The sequence below is a fragment of the Centrocercus urophasianus genome, unplaced genomic scaffold (assembly GCF_019232065.1).
Source record: "Centrocercus urophasianus isolate 14NV4802_14NV808 unplaced genomic scaffold, USGS_Curo_1.0 seq_18, whole genome shotgun sequence".
Lineage (NCBI taxonomy): Eukaryota > Metazoa > Chordata > Aves > Galliformes > Phasianidae > Centrocercus > Centrocercus urophasianus.
In genome coordinates, this window is record NW_024884733.1 from 11,348,646 (window position 1) to 11,375,464 (window position 26,819).

At 40.7% G+C, this 26,819-nt stretch overlaps 1 protein-coding gene and 1 long non-coding RNA gene across 2 annotated transcripts; both read left to right on the forward strand.

Annotated features, from left to right (window-relative positions):
• Nucleotides 1-2,194: 2,194 nt before the first annotated feature.
• Nucleotides 2,195-3,271, forward strand: GPR88 (G protein-coupled receptor 88). The gene has a single exon (XM_042819770.1). The coding sequence runs from the start codon at nt 2,195-2,197 to the stop codon at nt 3,269-3,271; it is 1,077 nt and encodes a 358-aa protein (XP_042675704.1).
• Nucleotides 3,272-18,266: 14,995 nt separating this feature from the next.
• Nucleotides 18,267-26,096, forward strand: LOC122161040. The gene is made up of 3 exons (XR_006169066.1): nt 18,267-18,450; nt 22,722-22,771; nt 25,940-26,096. It is a non-coding gene; the product is annotated as an uncharacterized LOC122161040 (long non-coding RNA).
• The last annotated feature ends 723 nt before the right edge of the window (nt 26,097-26,819 follow it).

Genomic DNA, 26,819 nt, shown 5'->3' on the forward strand with positions numbered 1-26,819 from the left:
AGACAGCCAACGGACATCTTGTGTTCTTAAAAAATGTGTAACGAATATAGCCAGTACTCTAGCAATCAACAAGACCAAGATTAGCTGGGGACAGCCACTGGTATTAGGAGTCTTTACAATCTTTCAGCTTTTAAGAAATACCTTGAATTTTATTTTGTATGGTCTGTTCACTCATCTTTGGACTTCACTGATTCCATTGTTTCATATATAAATGTATCTTCTTATTCTGGGAGAAAAAGTACATGAGATCTTTAAAAGGAGATTTGATAAACATGTAAGGATGGATTACATAAGCCTAGAGGTCTTTACTGAGCCTGCAATTCTGTGGATAGCGCCTTATGGAACTGTTTCTTTATGCTTTGTGAAGCTTTCTGGTTAGTGAGATATTTCTTGTTACAGATTTAAAGAATATTTTTCAATTACAGTACTGCAGAAAGAGGAGGATTTCAGTTTCTATAATAACTGTTCTCTACTGACAGCTAAACAATGAAAGGCCTCAAAAGGTTTGACATTTGATTAGATCTACATATAAAGCGCAGCAGGCAAAAAATATGGTAATCAGGGGCCTGATCAAGTACATTGCTCAGGCACATCTTTAACCTTAAGCACATGAGCAATCTAGTTAATTAAAAAAGAACAGATACACGTTGTTTGTAACGTATCCATATTTGGATCAACAGTCCTATCAACTGCAAACAGGAATCTTTCATTAAATAAAAGATACGCCACGTTGCAACAAAATAATCCACTGACCCATGCTATAATGACCTCCTAAAGTACTGCTTTGGTATTGTCATTTATCAGCATTCTGACTTTAACAGTATCTAAAAATATCTTGCGATATCTTGGTCAGTATACAGATAATATATTACCAGCTGAAGTAATTACTTTTCAAGCCTTAGAAAAGCAGCTTCTCACTTAAACTCACTGCAAAATTAATTGCCATTCCTGTTCTGAAATGCTTTTAAGAAGAAATCTCAATTGTTTTACTCAAGTTTCTTATTAAACCTTGCTGAGGTTAAGGACAGTTAGTGTTTTGTTGCTGTTTGAGCAAAGCGCCGAAGCGTACCTGCGAGAATCCCAGCACTAATTCTCCATCCTGAAAGTGAGAGCCAAGCCCTGCTTTCCAACCAGCCTTTGGACTGTGAGAGCCTTTCATTCAGTTCTGCGGGAAGGTGCTTTTGGAATTGATTTGGGTGTATGCCACTGTTTCAAAGTCCATGCTGGTTCCACTTTACCTGTGCACCTAGACATACCAACACTCACCTCCAGGGGGTTAGTGATGCAGGATGTCCCACTAGATGAGAAAGGCTGAACCCTCTATGCAGGACGTGGAGTTTGAGGACCAGCTTCCCAAAATAAAGTGCTGTCTTACCAGGAATCTGTGCATCTATAATGTTTGAAAGATTTAATTTGGAAGCTATATTCTTAAAAGAGCAGTTCTAAAAATGTTTACAGAAAGACAGTATGCTTTTGCTTAACAAAAATACGATCAGAACGAAACAGCTTCAGTGTCTAGTAGAGAAGTCGCTACAGTAAATGTGTTGTATTTCAGACAGAAGTGACTGACACTAGTTTGAAAGCTTGCTGAAAAATGAAAGTCGTGTAAATGGGTGAGAACAAGGAAACCGGTACAGCAACGAGAAGAGAGTCAGACTCTGTAGTTCCAGTATTTCTGGAGCGCGATTGGGTTTGGGTTTTTTCTTTTTTTTTTTTCTTCTTGATTTAACAAGATGAAAATCTGCTGAATAATTCATGAAGAGTGGAAGGGCTGAATCTTCCTGGAATGATATACAGAGTACGTACTGTGTCACAGGAGGAACTGCAAAGCTTTGTATCAGTTGCTGCCGTTTCTGCTACTGATTGCAAGGTGCTGCCGCTTTTGGCATTTTCACAGCTACAGAATCCTCAGCCACGCTCTGGTTTGCTTACAGCCATCTGCACCCTATGGACCCACCTTCACTAGCTCCAGCCTCTGGGATTTCCTGCCACCTATCTGCCTTGGACACCGTTCTTCTCCGGGTCGTTACTGCTAACTGCATTTTCTGGACTCGCAGCTCATATGATTGAAATCTGCCTTGAGCTCCCCGCCCGCACATCATCTCTCGTGTTCAGCGGGGGGCTGCCGCAGCAGGATCTGACCTGGATGAGGATGGGATTTACGAGAAGTCAGAACTGAGCTTCACTCAGCGCGATGCCCAACGCCTCTTCCTGGAGCGCGAGCTCGCCCCTGCTGCTGCTCTGGGAGGACTCCTCAGGGACCCGCATCTTCCTCTCGCTGCTCTATGCAGTCCTGGCTATCTCAGGGACTCTGTCCAACGTGATGGTCATCTACTTGGTTTTCTCCTTCAAGAAGCTGCAGACCACCAGCAACGCCTTCATCGTGAACGGCTGCGCGGCCGACCTGAGCGTGTGCGCCCTGTGGATGCCCCAGGAGGCCGTGCTGGGGCTGCTGCCCCCGAACTCCTCCTCGCTCCGCTCGGCCGAGTACCGCCTGCTGCGCGAGGGGCTGCTGGGCCTCGGCCTCACCGTGTCCCTGGCCTCGCACCTGCTGGTGGCCTTCAACAGGTACGTGCTCATCACCAAGCTGCCCAACGTCTACCAGGCCCTGTACCAGCGGAGGCGCACGGGCTGCATGATCGGGCTCTCCTGGGCGCTGGCGCTGCTCCTGCTACCGCTCCTGCCCGGGCTCTGGACGCCGGGCCCCGCCCCAACACCGCCCCCGCGGCAGACGGACGGCAGCTCCCGCTACCCCGCGCTGTTCCTCGCGCTGGCCGTGCTGGCCCAGACGGCGCTGCTGCTGCACTGCTATCTGGGAATCGTGCGCCGGGTGCGGGGCAGCGCCAAGCGGGTCAGCGTGCTCAACTTCCACCTGCTGCACCAGCTGCCCTTCCCCGCCGCGCCGCCGCCGCCGCGCCGCGCCCAGCGTCGCCTCAGCAGCGTTTCTGTCCTGCTGCTCTGCTGCGTCTTCCTGCTGGGCACGCAGCCCCTCGTCTGGGTCAGTCTCCTCGGCTTCTTCCTGCGGCCCGCTCCGCCCGCGCTGCAGGCCGCCAGCTGGCTGCTGCTCTGCTCGCTCTCGGCCCTCAACCCGCTGCTCTACACTTGGCGCAGCGAGGAGTTCCGCCGGGCCGCGCGCTCCGTCCTGCCCCGCGCCGAGGGCTCCTCCACCGCTCCGCGACGCGCCGCCGGTCACACCGCCGGAGCCGCCGCCCCGCCCTGCCCACAGCTGCCGCGGCGCCGGAGCACGGCGGGCAGCGCCGCACCGCGCTGAGCGGTCCCCGGGGCCCGGCCGAGGGCTCCTCGCCCCGCCGCCAGGGGGCGCCCGCGGGCACGCGCCGCGCTGGGCGGGAGCTCGCAGCTCGTGCCCTCAAGGCGTTTCCCGCCGCTCGCCGTCGCGCGCCGCGGTTCTCCTCAGGCTTCGCGCCTCGCTGCCGCGACCCGGAACCTCTCCCGGCAGCTCCTCGCCTTTGCGAGGCTCTCGTCGCTCCTTCCTGGTTCCGCGTACCTCTTCCCTATCCCTCTGCTGCTCCGAGGCCAGGCGGCCCGGGGCTCCGACTTCTTCGCCAAGGGAAGGGTTTGGGGCTAAGGCGAGGCCGTGCCGAGGCCGCCTGCCCTCCCTGCCCCCGCCTCAGCGCGGCCCGCAGGACGCCGGCTGGGCTCCAGTCAGCAGCAGCGCGGGCAGAAATTGCGATGCCGGGTAACTATGGCACTGTGAGGTACTGCGTTTCAGCTTTAACGGTTCCAAGGTGAGGCAGACACCTGGGCTCTGAGACGTGGTGCGAGGTTTTGTTATTGATTATAAAATCCTGTCGGCGTTTGAAAGAGTGATTCGAGCGAGCGCTGAGCACGGGGCTGGCTGTGAGCACTGCTGGGTGTCCCATCACGCCCTCCGCACCCCGAGTCTCTTCAGAGCCATTTCCTGTACCCTACTTCATCTCTGTGCTCCATGCAGGACTCTCCTTGTCCCATCTAAACTTTCAGGTGATGCTATCTGTGGAAAATGTTAAAAACAGACATCTTTTTTGTCTTCTCGTTTGGGTTTGGTTTTATTTTTAAATGCTCCTTACTTTGACAAAGGCCTCTGCCTGTGGAGATGCGCTCTGCAGAGTGTCTGGCAGTGCGGAGATGAGTGCTGCCCCCTGAACTTACCATGTTTGCTACCAGCTTGTGTTTCTGTTACATGCGCTGCTGTTGCAGTGGGATTTCACAGCTTCTGCTAAATATAAACAGTGTGTCCTACCGGGGCGGTGAGGGGCGTGGGGCTGCACTGAGTGCTGTCCTCCCCCTTCCTGCCTCAGACGTTGTTCTGTGCTGTTCGTACCTGGCACCCTTCGCCTTTTGCATGAAAGACTTGAAGAGGGCAGTTCTGTTCTTGGAGCACAGCAGAGTTCTGTGCAAAAAGTTTGTTACGTTGGGTGGCAAGTATGAATATGAGTTTGACAGCTCTTTCGAGAATGTTTGAATACTAAGACTATAAAGAAGAAACAAATACAGCAGGTATAGCATAGCTTGGCCATATTTTACAGTGCTCCACACTAAAATTATCTTGCCTGATATGGCTTAATTTTCAACAGAAGTTGCTTTTGAAGGAAGGAAAGAATTTCATTTTTTTTTCCCCAAATCTCAGACGTATTAGTATTCTATGATATGTTGGTGTATTTAAAAATCTTCATACCAATGTTTTATTTTTCTAAAGTAAAAGATGTTGCTGTTATCACAGAAAAGATTCTTGAGGTTGGGGTTTGGCAAAGACAGGATGTAAAGTCTTAAGGAAAACTTAGGAGACATTCCTTGTCTTCCTGAAAATGTATCCACATCTTGAAAGCAGCTTCAGCCACTTAGAAGCACCTGTAGAAAAGTAACAGAAATTTCCTGGACAGGCATCTTGTGCGACCCGGTATAGGGAACCTGCTTTGGCAGGGGGTTGGACGGTGATCTCTGGAGGTCCCTTCCAACCCCTACGATTCTGTGATTCCTAGAATCTGAGGCTTAGAGAGTTTCTTCCCCCTACTTGGAGGCAGCATGCCACCTGCGTGACAGCTTCGGAAAGATCACAGGGGCTGGGAAGGAAATGTGGCCATGAAAGATGTACAAGATTTATCTTATCACCAGAGTGCATCTGTCTTGGAGAGTATATATCCTTGCTGTAATCTCACATCCTAATCACAGGGATTGCGCTTTTGCTGGCTTTGTGCAGCAAATGGAGAATTGGAGAATTTGCCAACCACACCTATACCAATTCTGGAAAATATTCAGTATCTCTGCCAAAATAAAGCTAAGCCAAGGGCCGCCTGGGGCTAAGACCTGATTCTGCTACAAGGAGTTCTTCAGCTGGAACCCATGACAGGAGGAGAATCACCACTTCCCAGCACAGCTGAAGGAACTGAAGGCAGTTGGCAAAGCTCAGTACTGGGACTATCAGCAAAGGACAAACATTAAAATAATGAATTAGCAAACACCCTCTGTGTTTTTGACTATTTAGTCTGGGATAAAAGCAATAACCTGTTTTGGAATTCAGTGGCCAAACATTATAACAAACTTCTGGGTTTCATCCCGTGTCAAACAGCATGCAAGTTTAATTTGAGATGCCTGTGTTTTATATAGACAGTGTTTTAAATGCAAGATGTATTAAAAAATGCCATCGTGTACAAAACTTCGTTCAGCTATCCTTTTGCTATGCATTACTTCCAGAGAACAGCTGGAAATCCCTTTGGAAGTTTGACTGTGAATCTTTGACTGTTTTATTACACTCAGGTGACCTAAATAGTATTACACAGAAAGAGTTTTAATTTAAAGTAATCAAAAAAGAGTAATTATCTCAAATTAAGATCTCAGTTTCTCTGAGAAGTTACTGCTCGTAAAAGTCTTGTATGCCTTCTTCTACAGCCATAATCCTTGTATTTCAGCATTTTAAATACGGTAACAATGGAAGCTCGACTTAACTCATTTTCTCTTGGTCTGTGTTACTGCTCCTTCACTGAAACAATTGATCTGACTCAGTTTTTGGTATTCTGCTTTCCTTTTTCCAGGGGTGCTAGCAATCCTTTGCTAGTAACTTTTCTTCGGTATGAATTTCTGTCATATTCACACAGCTAATGTACAGGTGCCAGGGGTACATTGCCAACTGTCCTTTAAATTTGCAGGTACAAGGCACATCTGTACTTCTAAAAATTTTCCTTCAAAGTTGTTCAACCAACCAATCTTTCAAAAGATGTAAAGGAGGATGGTGGGAAATTCTATTGGCAAGTCAAGTGAAGTTCTGCTTTGCTCTGACATTGTGCCAATCAAAGTGAATGAGGCCTAAAGCTCCCCATCCTACAATGACTGCTCAGCTTCATAAATATCAGGCATTGGCTGTAATTTTGTCCAAATGTTGAATTTATGGTATTGTAGTACAGATCTGTTGCACTCTTTGTGTGCACTTGGTGCCTATTCCTTTGCTATTTTCTCAGGGCTTCTGGAAACAAGAGCAGCCAACAGTAACACCTGGATAGGTTGTGTCCAGTTGTATTGGTCTGGTTTGAAGCAGTCATTTAGTTTTGTGGCCTTGTAAATTTGCCTGTAATATAGTCACGTGTTTTGTGATCTGCCTGTGCACAAACACAGCCTCTCTCTAGAACCAGCTCTATGGGGGTAAAATTGTGATGCCTCAGAACAATAACCTAAGGCAGAAATCCAGCTATTTGTGAAAAAGCTTTCAGTGGCTGTTTGTGAAGTTATTACATTTGTGATAGATGTAAAAAGCCATTGAGCTCTGTTCAGTAATACGGGCTTCCACCAGAGCTGGACACTTGCTGCCATCAACAGAGAAGTAAAAATGCACAAGCAGCAAAGTGAGGCTGGATCTAGTGGGCAGGAGATAAAGATGGCAGCGCAGGGCCGGTGACAGTGTGAGCCTGAGAAACAGTACAGAAGTAAGTCTGAAAGCTGACAGAGGGCAGGGTTTATGGTGAAATAGACCCTCTCAGATTGTTTGGGTCCTTCTTTGGGTGTGGAAACAGGATTCTGCCTACACTTTCTTAATAGGTGAGATGCACAACTGTATTCCCAACTTTTTCTTTTTGCAAAGTATCTCACACACCAGCAAATTTTCATTGATCTCTGGAATCAAAAGAGACTAACAGTGTGCGTTACACTAGTGTTCTTATGGACCAGCCTTCTTACGCCTAGCGACGTTGCTGGACATGTAGGCACAAATAAGATGTTAGCAATCCCCCGGATCCGTTCTGCCACAAGCACACTGTGAACCTTTTTTCCTGACTACCAGATTGATGCTATTTTAAAAAAAAAAACCCACATACAGATTATTTTCAAATGAAGACATTTAAGTGTAGCATTTCATTAAAGAAAAAGTGACAACATATACTTTAGCTTTCTATTTCATCTTAAATCACATAACTAGATTATTGCAGTATTCTTTAAACTCACAAGTCCCTTTTCCAAATGGCAGCGAAAATAGCTTTTCTCGTGACTTCTAAGAAAGCTACCGTTTTTGCTCTTTTATGTCAATCCTTCCCATGCACTGTCATCATTTTACTAAGGTAATAGTCCCTTTTCTTTCTTTCTTTTCTGCTTTCTTCAGGGTTTTTTTTTCTGTAGGTTCCTTCACTAAGAGAAAAGTTCTCAGTCCTGCTGGGCAGGGAATGACTCCTTGAGCAGTGTAAGCTTAGGGAGACAAATGTAAGATAAACCTGAGAAACTGAGGGACAAGTCCCTCAGACTTAAGTTTCTACCTAAGTCTGAGTAGCCATTGCAGATTTTTTTTCATTCTGTTCCATAGTGGACAAACACTGTCTATACTACAAGTATTCATTTTTTTATTAAAGCTGTTTAAAAAAAAGAAAAAAAAGTGTTTACATAGGAAAAACAGTTAGAGATAGTTTGAAGGCTGGAGAAAAACCTTTTGTAGTTGGTGTTCATTATGGCTGACTTTTCTAAAGAGACCTTGTTACAGAATACATGCTTCTGTGCAAGTTTTCAAACCTATTGCCACACAAGGTAACCTAATGGGCTCTTGAGGCTGGAAAATATGAAATTAAAGGTAAATGAGTCTGTTTTGTGAGTGTAGACCACCTTGTTTGATTAGTGGCTATGAGATCAGCATGGGGAGGCTTCCAGTGCAGTCTTTGCTTGGCGCCTGCTCCAGCCAGGGGTTCAGGTTATTCCTGAAACTAAGGAACTGAAACAGAATACTGCTGAATCAAGCCTACTTCCAGCTGTTCTGGCTCAGTGCTTCGGGTTTCTGGGAAAAGGACTGAAACAGGGAATGGCAAAAATGCATAGTATTCTTTAAATGCCTTTTTTCTTTGCTTCTGTTGATTGAAATTCTGCTTCAGAAGTTTTCCAGCTCCTTTAGAGGCGACAGCAGATTAAACCCATTTTTAATATGAATTAGAAAAGAGACACAAATGAAGAAAGAATTGTGATTCTCATTAACTAGCTCCTGTTGTTCAGAGACCAAGATAAAAGGGACAAAGACTAGATGCTATTATTCAGAAGCTCCACGTAAGACTAAAGATGCCTTGTGTTTGGGAGCAGCCTGACCAAGGGATGCAGCTGCTGGAGGGGGGTGCTGTCAGAGCCGCTCTATAGGAGGCTGTCCTGTTTGCCATTTTGGGTGCCAGTTTTCTGAATCGACACCCTAGTACTGTTTGCTTGTGATGCTGTGGTTAGAAAAAGTATTGATAGTTGTGAATAATTACAGTGCAAAAATGGGCTTCTCAGTAAAGTCAGTGTGAAATGTGATGTTTGCAACAGGATGTGACCTCTGTGTTCCATTCTCTTTCTTCTTGAGGGCTCAGAGAGAGCTGAGAGAAGAAAGTGGAGATGTAGGCCTGCGGGGAGATGCAGGCAGGACGGTCCTTGGGGTACCTTACTTTTTATTTGTAGTTTTGTGAAGCAGACATCTCAGATGGAAAATTCTTACTAGCTGTCTTCAGGCTGTCTGCAGGGCTCACTTGTCCTGTGACATTCTCAGCGGAGAATTAAAAATGCAAATATGCATCAGGCAGGAGCTGTAGCCTGACTTGTTCTGAAGCTGATGATATGATGGGGACGCAATGCCAGCCTGAAATACTAACGCTCAACAAAGTGAGCATTAGCATCAAAAGAAATCTATTTTTAAATAGAAGAGTTTTGAGAGGGAAATCTGGTGAAGCTGGCAGTCACCAGTTTTGAACAACGTTACACAGACTTCCTTCCTGTTTGCTCCACTGAGGCGTCGCAGTGAGATGTCCTCTTTTTTGTCTTCTGCCCTTCGTCTGCCTCACCTCAGGCACTGCTGTGCTGGAGCAGCCACCTTCTTCTCACCCTTGAGATTCTGACACTGACTTTTTGATCAGTTCATACGTGCTGTTTCCTGATTTCTTATAAACTTAATATTTTTCATTCTGAAATCTAGCGATGTGGCTGTAACAGTCTTGTAGCTGTGGAGACAGGTGCAGCAAGGTTTAGCAGAGGTAATATCCAGAAATATTGTTAAGATATTTCATATTTACCTTTGAGACTCCTTTGTCTTCTGTTGCATGTCATCCCTTGCATTTCATCTGTACATGCTAGAATAGCTTTACCACAGGAGTCTTCTTTTCCATAAACATTTCTCATTCAATTAATCCTTCTTTGTAAAGTAGTGGTAAAATCTTGCAGGATTTGAAATGTGCAGCCATGTTAGCTCCTCTAGTGAGCACAGTTACGCCTCTTTCATTTGAACAAATATCTTCCTTTTCTCTAGGTCATTTTTTCAGTTTGTGGCATTATTAAGGCTGATGAAATGAGCAAGTTTGGTAGCATGCAACCTGGGGAAACAAAAAGCACAGCCTCACTACTGCTCTTGTTTGACATCAAGGCAAAGGCACTTTTCATAATTCTTATTGTGACAATCAGCTTTTTGTATGGTATTAAAGCAAGATAGTAGGACTACCTATGTTAATGAAAAGCTATAAACAGGAACACAAAAATTCATCGTGAGTACGATGAGTGAATGTAAGCTCTCTGGATTTTGCAGTAGACATCTTGCTGTGTATTGTAACTGTTGTGTACATACTTGCGCGATTAGGCAGTTCACACTCAATGTAAGAAATGATGGATCTGAACTGAATTAAAGGCATGAATTCATTTTCTTCTATCTCATGCATCGTTAAATATTGCTATTGTACTGTCTAATGATTATTATACCTGTCACCCGATAGCAACCATGGTCGCTACGATAATGTCAAGATTATAATTACAGTCCCTTCTGTGATGCAGTCATACTATGCTTAAAAATGTATCTTCGAGATGGTAGTATCTCTTGTTTGGCCTTGGCCCAAACACAAATGCATTTTGAGGTTTTTGAGGGAGAACTAATCTATTTCCAAGTTACTAACATTCAAGGTAAATTACATACTGATATGTCTGTATTAAACTAACAAAAAATAGCCATTTAAACTACATTTTTGCTTATTTGAGATAAACAAAACTTGAAAAACTTCTTGTCCCTTGCTAAATAGCTCCTTGTCTGTGTTTTGGAATTTAAGAATATAAAAGACTGCAGCTGTTACTCTGAGATCAATGAAATCACTTAAAAACTTGTTTGGCAGCGTGTGTCAGATAAGCCCAATCCTTTTTGTGATCTGATCCGTTGCAGAATGCCCCAAATATTCAGCCTGGTCATCTAAAGCGTCTCCTGTGGCAGGGGATGGCAACCCCTGGCACCCAGAACTGACTGGGAAAGCAGAGGCAGGGTCTGAGCCCCCGCACTGTGGGAATGCGGCAGCAGGGGCGGGCAGGGGAAGCCTTGCTGGGGTGTAAGAGACCACAGCGCGAGCTGATCGCTGTAGGAAGAACTCGGGGAATAAATTGAATGTCATTGTCTGATATCTTCTTCAGATTTTCTTGCTGTCATCGATCTGTTTTATTTTAGGTTTGTGAGACAACTGTTTATTTAATTCTAAAGAAAAACAATCTCCTCTCATGTTTATACAAATATATAAAGTAGTTCTCTTCCCAAGTATGAAATGGTTTCAAAGAAGCTGTGTGGAGGAATCTCTGTGAATGCCACTCTGAGTGCAAACGCAAAATAAAGCAGCAGTTCAAAATAAAAACCCACTGCATGTGAAACTAAGGATCTTGTAACCATTTTCTAACATCGAACACGATAAATACTATGCTAAACTACTGAGTAAAATAGCTGATTATGTGTTAATTGTATCTGTAACTTGAAAATAATCGTGGTCACCACAGTCAGGATAAAATGGCATGTAGTTTTTAGTATTTTAATAAGATATCCATAGAAATACTACAGTATTATTTTGCTTCCTGTTCTCCTCCCTTGCACAGTACTATATTGAGATCTGACTTTCCATTGATTTTAAAACAAAGAATGTTGATATGTTGTTCCAATGCACTTTTGGTAATATTTTTACATCAGTGTTTGATTTCAAGCAGGAATGTACGTAGCTGCTTCTATGCCAGCCATTCCTAGGGTGACATAGATCCCTATTGTGCAAATACTTTTTTTGTACACTGCTGCCAAGAGTTTCGATTATAACCTTTGGTGGTGTGAGATTGTCTGTAGGTATTCAGGAAGGGTTTCTGTTGCTGGTGGATGCTGTCAGCAGTGAGGACTGCACGCTGTGTATTTTGGGAATCAGACAGCTGTTTGCCTGTGGCCCAGTATGTTACTGTGGCCAGCCAGCACAAAAGAGAGAAGCTGCCTGTTTGTTCTCCCGCATACAAGCCAGTTGCAAAATTCCACAGCTGCTGTAACCCTTTAAAATGTGCTAATTTATGCCTTTTTTTCCATGCTGAGTAGCACATTTATTCTCATATCTTCAGAGGCACTTACACTATATGAAAGAGTACACAGGGCAGTGGAATTTCAATTAGTTTGCTCATTATATAGGGCTTAAGGCCTAGGTTGTTACTAATTGTGTAATAAGTTTGATTGATTTCATGGGAATTTTTAACTGGCCATTCTCTGAAGTGAGGACTGGAAGACTTGGCTGTGTCACTGCTCACCATTGTCGAATGTCAGAGCAGTTCATGTAGTGATGCTAGTTTTGACGAGTGGAACTGTGCTTATGAGCAGGAAATATCCATCCCAGCAGTGAAGAACTCATCGGTGAATTGGGAGGAAAGATCAAGAACTCTGGGATGGCTCTCATGTATTCCCAGCTCATCAGAAGCTGCCAAGGGTACGAGCCAGACCCAGAGGAACTTTATTTGCTGTTCTGCTTTCTTATGAGCTTGTGCCTTTGCTAAAGGTTCTGGATTTATTGCTGTGTGCTTGATAGAGTTACAGAATTGTTGTTAGATCCTGCACATCTTGCAAAGACAAAACCAAAGACAAAAGAAAGCATTGAGTGGGTGTCAGGTCCAGGTGAATACAGAGAAATCCATTACCCTAAAAAGGGTTCCTATTTCACACAGCTTGTAACAAGGAGTTACGGTAGATTATTTCATGCCTGCTTTGCAATTCTTGTTAAAAAGCCTTTGTTACTAATGGAAGAGGTACAGATTCCACCCTTCCTCCCCACTTGAGCAGAAAGAGTTTATTTTGTTTTTTCCTTTCTTGGCACGCCAGGGGATCTTTCAGATCTTTTCAAATATTGCTCCTTTGAGAACACAGATTCTTCTTTAAGAGACAGCTGCCTTCAGCAATGTGAAAGGATTTAGTCATGTTGCCCTTGATGTCCTGCGAAGTTTGTGTTAGTATTGGTATGGGGCCAGAGCTTCAGCAGAGGTGTGGGTAGTTTGCCCAAGCATTGGTATGGATTTTGGTTTTCAACTTTGGAGGAAAGGAGTAAGATGTGTTCCAAAGCAAAACATACTTTGTCTCCCATTTAAGAATGAATTATCAGAGGAGTTTCTTGAGGAGCTCAATGAGTAACTCTTCCCCCTTCTTCAGCCGTATGCCTACATAAATAACCAAGGCTATCTTGAAAGCTATATTAATGGCTCCCCGGGATGTCAAATGATTGTGCTCAGCACAGATACTGAGGTCAGGAAAAGAGAAGCTAGATGGCGCTGCGGTCCTGAGATCGTGTGCTGCTGTCGGGGGAGCAAGATGAACCCGTGCAGATTTTCTGGTCTAAAAGCCAGGTATTGTCAAATACAGGGTCAGAATTCCTAAAATGGAAGAACATGATTTCCACTGAGGCAGTTATTTAGCTTTTGGTTTTTAACGTAGGCAACAAGTTGAATTGCTTAGGAAACTTAAGTTCAAGCATGTGGACAGGAAAGAGAAGACTATGGGTGTAGAATGGCTTTAAGATTACCTACACAGGTAAAACTGCGAGAAATATGTTGAGCACCATTCTCATGGCATTCCTTATGCTTATTTATTTTAAGCAAATGCTTCTGCTCAAAGATGCGAGTAGGTATGAAAGAAGGTAAACTGTGTGCTGCATTGTGCAGTTAAGGAAAGACATCTGATGTGGTCTGGGAAGTTGAAGGGGAAAAAATTAAATCCAGATCCACTTATAAAACTTTCCTTTGAATTTTTAAGAATGGAGATACAGAGACCTCCATTGCTAATTATAAATGTTGTACAAGTAAATATCTGGAGTAGTTACCATGGGACAATCATTAATTTATCTTTATATACATATATTTTCACTTTCATTTGTTCATTCTTTTCACTATTTATAGAACAATTTCAAAATTAAGTTGCAGTCATTTTTAGTTAGCAAATGCACATTGTTCCTCCATTTATACTTTTATTAGTCAGACAAGAATATATTAGTAAATTTTTCATTAAAATTCTAAGGCCAAGCAGAGCTTTGACCTCTTTACCGCTACTTTGCCTCTGATTGGTATTTAGGGGTACAGTTGGGCAGTAAGAATGCCAAAGTTGTTACAAAAATCAAAACACTTAAACAAAAATATCCCTAAGCTCTGGAAATCTGAGGAGGTCTTATTTAATTTTGAGCTTAGAGGGAGTCTCAGCAGTTGAAAATAAATAACATCCAGGCAGCCAGATACCTTTGAGTTTGTAGTGAAGCCAGCCTCCAGGCTTTGTCAACACTATTATTTTGATCAGCAGTGAGGGGGCCAGCACTGAGAAATTGCTGTGTTTGAACTGAGTTCTGCTATAGGAAAAGGTTGTGGGTTTTGTTGTTCTTGTTGTTTTGTTTTTGTTAGGGCTTTTTTTGTTTGCTTACTTGCTTACTTATTTGTTTTTTTACTTTAAGGAATTCAGTAGTTAATGTGCAAACATAACATGCACCCGTAACAAAACATGCAACAAATGGCTGATGTAGTATTTTATCATGGCAGAAGTTAGCCATGGGATATTGTACTGTCCCTTCAGTGATAGTAAAGGTGTGGAAAGCTGCATAACAGATTTGGAAGTGCCAGAAATGCTTTGAAGTTAGTCAGTGGTAGGAAGGCCCTTGAGGAACTTCAAGGGAGCCTATAAAAAGGACAAGGAAGATGAAGTGAAAGGCTTAATAGAATGACAGAATTTTAACCTGTACACAATTGTAAGCTTTTCTACAAATAATACCAAAGACTACCAGCTTGAAGAGCAATGGTGCTGAGGAATAAGACTGAAGACAACAAAATGGAGTTGGAAGGAACAGAAGAACAAATCACCTTTTGAGTGAAACTGAGGTGGTAGATGTAACCGAAATGAATGCGGGGAGGCCACAGGAAGGAATTTCATAAGAGATGCTTCAGGGGAGGCTTAACAGGAGAGAATCATCTGTAAACAGAAGGTGTAGGAAATGGGTTAGTTTGTAGGAAGCCTGCAGAGAAGCAGATCCATATTCATTGGCTGTGAGTTTGGAAGTTTGAAGAACCAGGCTATGAGAGCAAATGTGTTCTTGAATAGCTTTCCCTTGGGCTAGCGGAGACCAAAGTCCATTGCTTCAAGTGTGGCACTTTGCTTTAAAATAAATAAATAAAGTGAAATGAATAAATAAATAAAGTGAAATGAATTCCAGAAGAACCATTTCTGAGATCTTCCTCCCATTTAAAAATCCAGTGAATTTACCAGTGCCTACTCTATTGTGTATCTGATGATTCAGTTTGTTTTAGCCCCTGTGCTTACTATTAGTGTACTAGGAGGTCATATTGAAGTTTTAGGAGGAAAACTGATGTCTTCTGAAATGGCTAACTGGAGGGATTTAGGAAGAAAATTCAGAATAGATTATAACGGATTACAAAATCTTTTCCTTCTGCCAATAACATGTGAAAAACACCAGTTCTTGTGAGTACCTTCTTGAAACCCCACAAACTTCCTGCTTTGCCCAGTGTTTGCACTGAATTGAACTGCCATCACTTGCACAGGCACATGAGCATCCTATGGTGATTGATATAATTCCTCCAGTGTTCATTAACACATGGCAGATTGTGAGTCTTGTTCTTAATTAAATACTGCTAATTTGTTAAAGACCATTATTGATTTTTTGGATTTCTTTTTAATCCTATGGGAATCACAGTTTTCTCCTTCAAGGAGACTGTTCTGTGCAATGCCGTTTGAGAACTGACTTCAGGTTCAAGCCTTCAGAGGCAGTAAGGAATGCAATAGTGCTAGTATATATATATAGCTGTAAGTTTTGTGCTGTGCTGACTCAGCAATAAGAAGGGCCATTTGCAGAGTACAGTCTGACCTAACAATACTTCTGTTATTTTCTTTTTCTGTCATTCAAATGCTTTCCTCCAAGAACTCAAGGAAACTCAGAGTTTTTCTTTCTTTTTTTTTTCTGGTGTTTCAAATTGTTTTAAAGTAGTGCTGACATTGGCTGAACCTTCTGCAGGTTCAGTCTCAAATGGATCAACTGAATGGAAGCCCAGAAGTTCTCTAATGCCTACTGTAAGTCAAGGGTCGTGTTGTATATGGAGCAAAATACATGCATGGTGACAGGAAGCAGACTCTTCCCTATGTTTTAAATAGACAATAGAGGTCCTATGTCTAGTTATTGGTGATAGGAAAGTCTCCTTGTTCTGATTTCTGTTTCCTGTAACACTGTACATAGTGCATCTCCTTCATGTTTGTTGGTATTATTTATATTTAATAAACATGTCATGCAGCAAATTCTTAAAAATAACTGTCAACTTTGTATTTGTTTTTGAGAAACTGCTGATGCTAAACAAAGTACTAATTTTGGATTGCAGCAACTACCCTAAAAAGTACACTCAGCAAGAAATCCCACGTGTTGGTTTTTTTTAATTTAGTGTTATAGGTGAACAGAATTGAACAAGAGCTGATAAATTCAGTGCATTTTACAACTGTGAGAATGCAAAAAAAAAAAAAAAAAAAAAAAAAAAATTTAAAAATTGCTATGCTTTTAAATTGCTTACTTTGCATTGAAAGCTTCTCATTTTAGCTCACTGTCCTTGCACAAATTTATCCACAAGATTGTTTGTCAAAGCAGCATATTGGAAGGGGAAACAGCAACATATTTATAAAATACAAATAGTAGGATGGTTACATTTTGAATGCTGCCTATTTGGAGGAAATCCAAGCAGGGGCCTGTGAAACAGAAGTGTGGCTTTGTGAGCCTTCTTGCATAAAGACTGAGAGAGTACATGAAAATGCTAATGTTTCAAAAGAGTGTTAATTGCTGTGAGTTTGAGCAATTACTAATTATTATGAAAGCACTGTGATTGATAGTAGGAATGTGTTATAAATATGTAACACTGTAGTAGATGGGGTGTTGAAGTGGCTCCTTAGTTGGAGTAGTATTCTTCTACTTACTGATTCTGAGCACTGGTCATTGTAAATGCAACTATATTGCAGTAGCAACTTTTAAAAATCACTTTTCTGCTTAAAAGCCTCCTTCTGTTAATTTTTTTTTGTTTGTTTGTTTAACATTTCTGGAAGATGCCAAATTGTGTTGCATTATATTTTTATTTTATTTGTTTTCTTTCAATACTCTGTCAATATTTGATATATTTTTATTTCCTTTGAAAATTAGAGGTTCCCAATGGTACTCAGTATTTCCATGGATACTTTAACACAGTTGCAATCATTCAGCTATGCCTTGTCTTCCAGGTTACTTCTGGAGGGAGCCAGGCTGCAGAGAAGAGTAAGAGCTGAAAACTAGTTTTCTGCTTGCCTGTTTTGGATGCAGCCTTCGAGTCTACTACTGCAACTGTAGATAAAGAGACACTTTGTGGAATGTCTTTCTTTACATCTTCCATTGAAACTTAATTTTGCTGGCTGTAGTAATAGCTTGTATGCAAATGTCTCCAGTCTGTCTGTCCAAGCATCTGTTTTCTTTACAGCTCTGAAATCAGCCACAGCTTCCTCAACTACCTGGAAGACGCCTTCCTATGAGCAGCAGCCTTCTTTCCAGGGCCTCAAAGTTCCCACTTGTTACTCACTTGTGTTTCACACTCTTTCTGTTTTCTCCTCAAGTCTAAGCTCTGAGTGGTTTCGTGCTCTGAACTACAGTATTTCTTTTGTAAGTCCAAGCATCTACAAACAGCTTTACTCCAACACAGGTGAGACCTAAGGAAAAAAGAAGAGAATGTTCCCTCATCAGTAGAACAAGCTGGAGAATGAGCCTCACCTCCACGTGTCTGCTCTGCTGTCTGCAGCGTTTGGATGAGGCAGGTGATAGCCTGGCCATTTTCTTTCAGTCTTACTGTATTCTTGATAAATAAAAGAAAAATTCTGACACTATGGAAGGGATGAACATCTCAAAGAGATTAGGTTTTTTTACTGGGAAAGAATAGTTAAATTATTTTTGGATTTTTGGAATAATACAGGCCCCTTCTGTAAACTTCTGTTTATCTCCACAAAACATCAGAAATTCATTTCTCTGTATTTCTAAACATTCCACTTCATCTGTGACTCTGATGTTAGTTTTATGTAAGTAAATTTATAACGCAGTAGTGGAGTGAAGAAGTGATGATTTTCTTTTCCTCACTTCTGCAAGGGTGTTCCCAGTTTCAAACCTCAGTAAATATTTGTCTGCTCTTAGTTCATACGATCAAAACATATGTTCAGAATTATTAAGATGTGATTGGTTTAGTAAAAAGCTAGCTAAAATTTTTTGCAGCAAGCCTGTAAGTTACTGAGAATCTGTGACTTCATTATTTAATGCTCCAACAACTGAGAGGAGTGTTTTACAGCATTTTTATAACCTCATGTAGACTTGCTTAGTGATACCATTGACTTCTCACAAAGCTCTTTAGGTGTATATGAGCCTTTAGTATGTAATAAAATGAAACTAATTCCTTCACTGATTTTATTTGTTCTTTTTCTTTCCTTGTTCTCTCCTTCCTTCTTTCGTGGTTTTTTTTGTTCTTCTATAGAAGTTTTCATACTCGGTGTCTTAGATTTTTTTTGGTTCCAGTTTTCTGTCTCAGTTGGGAGGGCATTTCCAACAAGATTACTGAAAGAAAGAATAGTAGGAAATCTTAATCAACTTAACTATACTATTTTTGTGCTAATGAAGTAGCTGGAATGACAGGAGGAACTCAGCAGGAAGAGAACAATAGCATGTTTACGCAATACTGGTGAGTAATTTAAGACTAAATTTGGGAAGAATTTGGAAGCGAAGAGTTTGAGAATTCAGTACTGGAAGTTATAATAAATGTAAAAAGGTTAAATACCCTCCAATGCTATGCTACGAAATATAGTTACTTTACTATTTGTACCCATTGGAAGTCTTCCAGATACATCAATAGCAGCTTGGACCATTAATGGCTTATGAAAAAGTAGACAGCTGAGTGGTTTTGCTAACACTTCAAGTATAAGTGAGGAAAATTTTACAAAGGAGAAAGAGAGATTTTCATCAAGCTGAGTAGGAGATGAGCTGCAATTCAAAATTTTGGAAGCTTACTTCTGGTAAGGCACACTGGAAAAGAAACAAGGGTGTTGTTTCTGTGATCTTGAAAGGACTGGAAAAAGACACAAGATCAGTTATGCTAGCAGAAATTGTGAGACTGGTGTAAAAAATGATCATTAAATTAAAAAACAAGTTTGGCAGAATTTAGAGAAAATAAATATGCAAATGGAATGTGCTGAAACACTAGTATAAGAAGTTGCAGATGGCTTCATAATTAAGGAGAAAGGTAGTCAAACTGCAATGCTGAAAATGAGGTGAAGAATTAAATACCAGCAAGAAGAGGTTTTGAATAACTATTAACTTCCTGATGAACGAAAGGAAATTTTAAAGATGAGAGCCCAGATACCTGTAGCGACTCTTCTGCAAGAAACGTTCAGAAGTGTGAGTGTAAATGTTAGCTCTTAAAAATGTTATATCAAAAGAGAATAGCCAAGATTTGGTATTACACAGACTTGCTAAGGATAGAATGACAACTTGCCTTTATCATTTTAGCTTATTGCTGTTTCCTTTGACAAAAGTGCATTTGCTGGGAACCAGAGGCTGCTGAGGCATGTGATAAGTCAAGAAGGAAGTGGTAGTGAAGAAGTTCCTTTGAGCTTGAGAACAATTTTGTGTATATGGAGAAGTATATGCATGTGAGAAGTAGATCTTTCAAGTACTTTTCAAACAGGGCTTCCCCAATTTTAAACTTGCCAAATCAAATTGGGGCGTTTGCCATTGCAGTGTTGAAAAACTACTTTGCAGAGGGACACCCCTCTTCCCAGGGGTATATTTCACTTTGTAGCTATCTTTTTGTAAGATTGTTGGTTTGTTTTAAATAAAAACAGGTTAAAATTTGCAGACGTGTGTTTTCAAGAACATCTTAATCCAGAAGGGACTTTGATAATACCAGTGTATTTTATGTAGAATTTGATGAAATACTGACTATGTCTTTTAAAAACTAATATAAGCAGGCTCGAGAAGTTGTGTTTTCAACTGTACTTGTAAAATGCTTATGTATACAGGCATTCATATGCATACAGAAAGATAATGACTCAAAGCTAGAAAATATATCTAAAACTTTCAGAAAATATGAAATGTGATGCTGAGAACTATCAGATTTTATTTAGAAGGTGATCCAAAATGATTACTAAGGAAAATGGTAGCACTAAAAACATAAAATTCAGCAGATTTATTAAGATGCTTTCAAAATAGTGTTTATTGATAGTTTCTCAAAGCCAAAAAGCTTCCATAGGGAAAAATACAGTAATTCCCATCAACCTGCTTGAATTCTTGTACTCTAAATTAGACAGTAAACAGGGGCAGATTAGGATTTATATATTTGAATCAAATTTAATCAACTTATTTATCTTTAGATCGTCACTAGTAGATGGGGATGTGTGTTCTGGGAAGAATATAGGGATCCTGTCCAGATATGCAGGAGTGGAGTGAGGAAAGCCAAGGTGTGGATGGAATTGAACATGGCAAGAGATGTGGAAAAAAAAGAAGCGATTCTTTAGATACATAAGGCAGAAGAGGCAGGCAAAGGATAGTGTAGCTGCTCTGATAAATGAGAGGGAGAGCCGGCCTCCAATGGACATGGAGAAGGCTGAGGTACTTAAGTTCTTTGGCTCAGTCTTCATGGACAGTCCAGCTTCTCACACCTTTCATGTCCCTGAGCATCTAAGTGAGAGTCACGGGAGAAAAATCCCTCCCAGTGTAAGAGTGGAGCAAGGCCAAGACCACCTTATGAGGCTGAATGTGTACAAGTCTGTAGGGCCAGGTGCCACGTGTCCCTGTGTTGTGAAGGAACTGGCTGATGTAGTTGCCAAGCCACTCTCCATCATATTTGAAAAATCATAGCAGTCAGGCAAAGTCCCCTTTGGCTGGAAAAAGGGAAGCATCACTCCCTTAAAGAAAGGGAGAAAGTAAGACTCAGGGGACTGCAGGCTGGTTGAACCTCATGTCTGTGCCTTGGAAAATCATGGAGCAGATCCTCCTGAGAGAGTTGTTAAGGCAAGATGTGGAGGTGATCTGGAACAGCCAGCACAGCTTCACTAAAAGCAGATCATGCCTGACCAATCTGGTGGCCTTCTGTGATGGAGTGACTGCGTCTGTGGAAAAGCAAAGGGCAACTGATGTCATCTACCTGGACTTGTGCCAAGCCTTCGACATGGACTTGCACCACATCCTTATGTCTAAATTGGAGATATGTGGATTTGAAAGCTGGACTATTAGGTGGATAATTAGTTGGCTGGGTTTATGTAGCCAGAGGTTTTGTCAGTGGCTCTGCTTCCAAGTAGTCTGGTCATGAATGGTCATGAGTCCCCTCGAAGATCAGTCTCAGGACTGGTGCTCTTCAGCATTGTTATCAATAACACAGGCAGTGGAATTGAGTGTACCCCCAGCAAGTTTGCTGTTGATGCCAAGCTGAGTGGTGCAGTTGACCCAATAGGAAGGATGGACACCATCCATGGGGACCTGGACACTTGAAAAGTGAGCACATGAGAATCTAATGAGGTTTAACAAGACAATCCCAGATTGTATACAGACTTTGAGAAAAACTTGTTTAGAGCAGCCCTATGAAGAAGACTTGGGAATCCTGTTGGGAAAAAAAGCTGAATATGAGCCAGCAGTGTGCTCTTGCAGCCAGAAGGCCAGCGGTACCCTGGGCTGCATCAAAAGAGGGGTGGCCAGCAGGGAGAGGGAGGTGATTGCTCCCTCTACTCTGCCTTTGTAAGGCCCCATGTGGAGTCCAAGCCTGCGGACCCTCATGCAGGAAGAATGCGGAGCTGTTGGAGCAGGTCAGGAGGAGGGCCGCAGGGATGATCAAAGGGCTGGAGCACCTCTCCTGTGAAGAAAGGTTGAGGAAGTTGGGCTTGTTTAGCTTGGAGAAGAGAAGGCTCCGGGGAGACCTCATTGTGCCCTTCCAGTACTTGAAGGGAACTTAGAAGCAGGAAAGAGTCCGACTCTTTACATGGCCTGACAGTGATAGGACAAGCGAGAAGGACTTTAAATTAAGAGGGGAGATTTAGGTTAGATATTAGAAAGAAACATTTTACTCTGAGGGTGGTGAGGTGATGGAACAGGTTGTCCAGAGAGGTTGTGGATGCTAAAGACATTCAAGGTCAGTTTGGATAGGACCTTGGGCAGCCTAATATAGTGGTTGGCAAATCTGCCTGTGGCAGAGTGTTTGGAACTAGATGTTCTTTAAGGTTCTTTCCAACATAAACCAGTCTATGAGTCAGTGATTAAAGTATAAAGCAGCATAGGCCTAATGAAATTTCCTGCTATTTGAGGCTGCATTTTGAAAACCATTGTGTGAGGACTTTGAAAAGAAATGCAAAAATAAAATTGAAAGATTATAGAGTTTGAAACATATTGAGAACAATTATCTTAAACATTTTTATTTTACCCAAAGAAATTTCTGAGACCATTGAAAATTATCCTGAGAGCTTAGACAAAACCTGGGAAAGGTAGTACTTCCTAAAAACTTTGGAAAAAGTGTCTGTTCTCTTGGTTTCATAAAAACCTGAGTCATTCTCTCTTTACCAGAGAGAGAAAATGGACTAAAACAAGAGATGTACTTTGGAAGGGACCATGAGACAGATTTTGTTTTAACAAGTCGTGTCAGTGCAGAATTTGAATATGTAATTTTTTTTTTGTTGTTTCTACATATAGCTGTTGCTGTGGGAGTTTCTATGAAACAGTTTTTTTAGCAGTAGTCATATTCGCTAGATCAAGTTTGGAAGTACAAAGCACTTCCATTTTTATTACCAGTACTTGATCCATGACTAATTGCTGTTATCTTATGAGGCTGTGTTTCCGTAAATACACCTGTAAGGTTTTAATGAGCATGTTGGAAGTCAAATGCTAACTTTACATCTGAATGAACATACTCATCAATAGCTAGGAAACGAGTTCAATTTAATGATTATTTTTTTTTTCTTTTAATCTCAGAAGTTTGGAATGCTATGCAGTGGAAATGAGAAGACAGCTCTTTTGTTCTGGTAAGTTCATATCAGCTTCTGATCTGGTGTGTACGCAATGGTCAATTTGCATAGAATTCATAGCTGCATGGCAGCTTAATTTCAGTGATTGAAAGAGTTTATAAACATGGCGTAGCCTGTAATAAGATGAATTTCATGAAGGCAAGCCCTCTAGTATTTATCAGTTGTTGAAGCCTTGGAAAACAGGGAGCTGGTTCAGAGTGGGGACTCTGAAAGCATCTACTGTTCTTTGACATGGTTCTTTGAGATGCCTCTGCTTCAATGACTGTCACATAGACATTTGAAGTTCTATGTCTTTCTTCCTCAATATTTTAATATTTTGCTGATGTTGATATAACAAACATACTTTTAACATTTTTGAAGCAGACATCAAAATTAAACAAAAACTTGGAAATTACATTAAGTGAGTTACTTGGAAAAATGTTTTCAAGAAAGATGAAAAACATGTTGCTCAAAAAAGCTGTACAAAAAGCCAGGACTAAAATTGTTCTTCTGGGCATTGACTATACATTACTTAGACTTATGTGTAAATAATAATTGCAAAGGAATGCATGAGCAATCTCTTTGTGAATGCAGCATGACAGCAAGTTGACTTGCCCCCATATGTGGCATTCTTCTAACTAAGAAACTTAAAGAAATTCTTAGGAACTGCTCCATTCCATGTACTATGGCATAGTATGGAGTCTTGAAATGTATGAGATCTTGCAGAATGTGGAATTTTTTCCATATGTTTTGTTAACAAGTGTCATGCATGTATTTTACTAAAACCTATTTTTCTCATTGTGTTTCACATGAAACAGTTCATTTTTAATTCCTGAAGCTCATGCTGTGGAATAGTACCAGATATATTGCATGTAATACCAGATATACTGCATGTACTTACGGCTGTCCCCAATCATTTTCTACTACTGTTACTTCAGTTATATTAGGCCTGGAAGATTTTTGTTCAGTTAGGGACGCAGAGTAAAGCTGACTAAAGTGACATATTTCATGAATTAGGAGAACAGATTGTAGCAGCCCTCTGCTGTGTAATAGTATTTAGTTTCCAACTGTCCTAACAATATTTTTCCTTTTAAAAGTCAATTTAAATCTTATTTGTTCTTTATTACTTCAAGTGAAAAAATTACCTCCCTGGCCTTCTCAAATGGTTCCGTTTAAGAAATATTGGAGGGAAACTTCCAATGACCTGTTGCATTGTTTTAACATTATTTTTTTCCCAGCAAAGTCTGTTTCTCTTGGCAGTCATTCACAATTCTGCAGTTCTTCCAGAGGAAGGGAAGGCTTTATCTTCTTTGAAATGGTCCAAAAAAAAACAAAAGAAAAAATTCAACAGCAAGTGATGATCCTTGCCAATAACTTTACAGGACTCACGTGAAGAAAATCTCCTGAATATTTGTATGGCCTAATCACTGTGATTATGTGTTTCTCTGTAGAGAAGGAAATACAAAAATGGCATTATGTCTTGATTGCCTTTATTTTTTTTCTGAATGAGTACTATATCCATTATTATTAATTGGCTAGAATGTGAACTCCCAAAATGAATAACAGCATGACAGAGACTAAAATGCCTTACACGGGGAAAAAAAATCAATTGCTTACATGCCTCTTACAGGTACATACACAACAATTATGTCGAAGTCAAAGCAAGATATGCATGAATTATTATTTTATGTAATTGAAAATATTCTTCTAACAATTTCTTTTAGAAAAATTGATATTGAGATTGAGCTGCCTATTTACTTTTGTATGGGGGTTATTTGCCCTGTATCTGATATAATACTTCTGAATACTGGCAAAATTCAATGTGTCGGTACATTGGTTCGGCATTTTAGTTGTTTAGAAGGATTCCAGTAAAAATTGGAATGTCATATTGTTTTCTTATTGTTTAAAGGTGGGTCTTTTGTTTTTTGGTTTAGTTCATGTATGGTGAGTATTTTAATCCCAACATGAACAGAGACATATGTTTCCACTGAGCAAAGACAAACAGGGAGTTTCCATTGGAAACAGCACAGACTCCATTTGCATACACACCTACAAGCTGATGACACTGGCACTCACCAGTGAAGTGAAAAAAACATATTTATAAATGAGCATACAATTCAGTGAATCTGAGGTAATTTCAACTATAAATTTCTTGTCTTAGAGGAACAGGACCAATGAACTCATTGTTGTAGTGACCTGAGTTCCTCTTTCTTCCTGTATAATTTCTTAATGGTGAAAAAATAAACACAGACCTAGCACTTACTGTGACACTAGGAAATTAATCATTTATATTTTATGTAGCTTTAGTAGAAGATAACTTATGGGAGGTAGAAAGTCAGTAGTATAGATGTAAATCATTAAGTAAAAACTTACTCCAGAAGAAATTACAATATTTGAAGATTTAGGTGTATATATATTTTAGTATATTATTATTCAGTACATGTGTGACTTAAACATTAACATCTGTGTAAGTCTCACATAATACAGAACATTTTTACAATATTAGGGCAGGGCTTATAGTAAGGGCATACTGTAAGGGGGAAAGAAAATCTTTGCAAAGGGATATAACATGATAGGATCAAACTGCAGATATAAACACCTAAGTGTAGGATATTTGCAGTATATCTGTTTACTTGTTGGCATCTGCATGGGAGCTCTCACAGTTATTCAAATTCAATAAAACTGTTCTAAATCCTGCTGCTAAATGTAGTGTATGTATGTTAAGTAAACAAAAGGAAAGCACAGCAAGAAAGCCCACAGTTGTTTCATGACAAGTATTTTATCCTGTAGATTCTCATAAACATTAGGTTTCAATGTTATGAATATCACAGCATAGGTGAAATGAGGAAGATTATTTTTCTTATCTGAAGAGTAGCATGCATTATGCCTTTATCAGTGAGCATTCATCTCATTTCCAGTCAAGAGCTTCGCATTTCCTTGTATTAATTGTGTTTTGATTTCATGTAATAATGCTCTATGACTACATGGTACATTTTAGTTGGGAAACTTTCAAGAAACTTCTTTTTTTTTTTTTTTTAAAAGATAAAATACTGGATTTTTTTTTTCTTTCTTTTTTTCCACAAATACATATGCTCTTATGTTTACCACTCTTCCTATAATTTTCTTTTTTGCCTAGGTTTTTTCTTTTTTTTTTTCTTTCCCCCCCTTCCCCCCCCACTGTTGAAGGAAGAATATTTGCAATAAAATAACACAACCTAAAGAAGGAAGTCATATCTCAAGTAACGGTACATGATATCCTGTGTGAATAAGGAAATTATTTGAAGCACTGAATGATAAACTTGGCCTTTTATGTGCAGTCTTCAGCATCCGCTGTTGACTATTACTCCGTGTAAGTAGAGCAATGGTAAGTACTGCTGATGTGGCAAACAATCTGCTCCTCAGGCAATTTTGCCAGAGTGTGATATAGTCTGAGACCTATGGGTCTTTCTGTCCAGGTGCAGTAAACTGATGTTCATTCTTTTCTGTCCCAAAGGAAGTGTGGAGGAGGGAAGATGGCCTTCCTTCCAAAGGATATTTGCCTTTGCCATAGCGATAGACAAAGCTAATGAACAAATCAGCAAGCAAGACAAAAAAAAAAAAAAAAGACAAAAAAAAAAAAAAAAAAGAGAGAGAAAAAAAACCCAAACCACAAAAAGAAGTGTCAGAAAACTTATGGCAAAGGAAAAAACAATGAGAATATTGTATATGTCAGGACACTACTTGCCATTTTATAAACAATTTTCTTCCTATCTTTGTATATTTTACTTGGATATCCTGTTTCTTTCTTTATCCACTCTGTGACATTAGGATTTCGAAAAGGGCTGAGTCCATAGTAAGGTTTTGCATATGATATAGTTGGAGAATGTGGAGATTTTTATGCTGAAGTTGGGAAATGTCTAAAAAGTGATAATAGTAAAATGGTAAATGATGTTTTTCTTCCAAGAATGGAAAAAAACCACATCATTAAAAAAAAAAAAAATTGTATGTGTTAGGGATGCACTATTTTCTGTATTTCCTTTGAAACTTGCTTGTATTTTGAGATCAGTGTTAACATGTGTCTTCAAGT

Coding starts and splice junctions, on each gene's coding strand:
- GPR88 (XM_042819770.1), top strand. CDS start 2,195: ATGCCCAACGCCTCTTCCTGGAGCGCGAGCTCGCCCCTGCTGCTGCTC.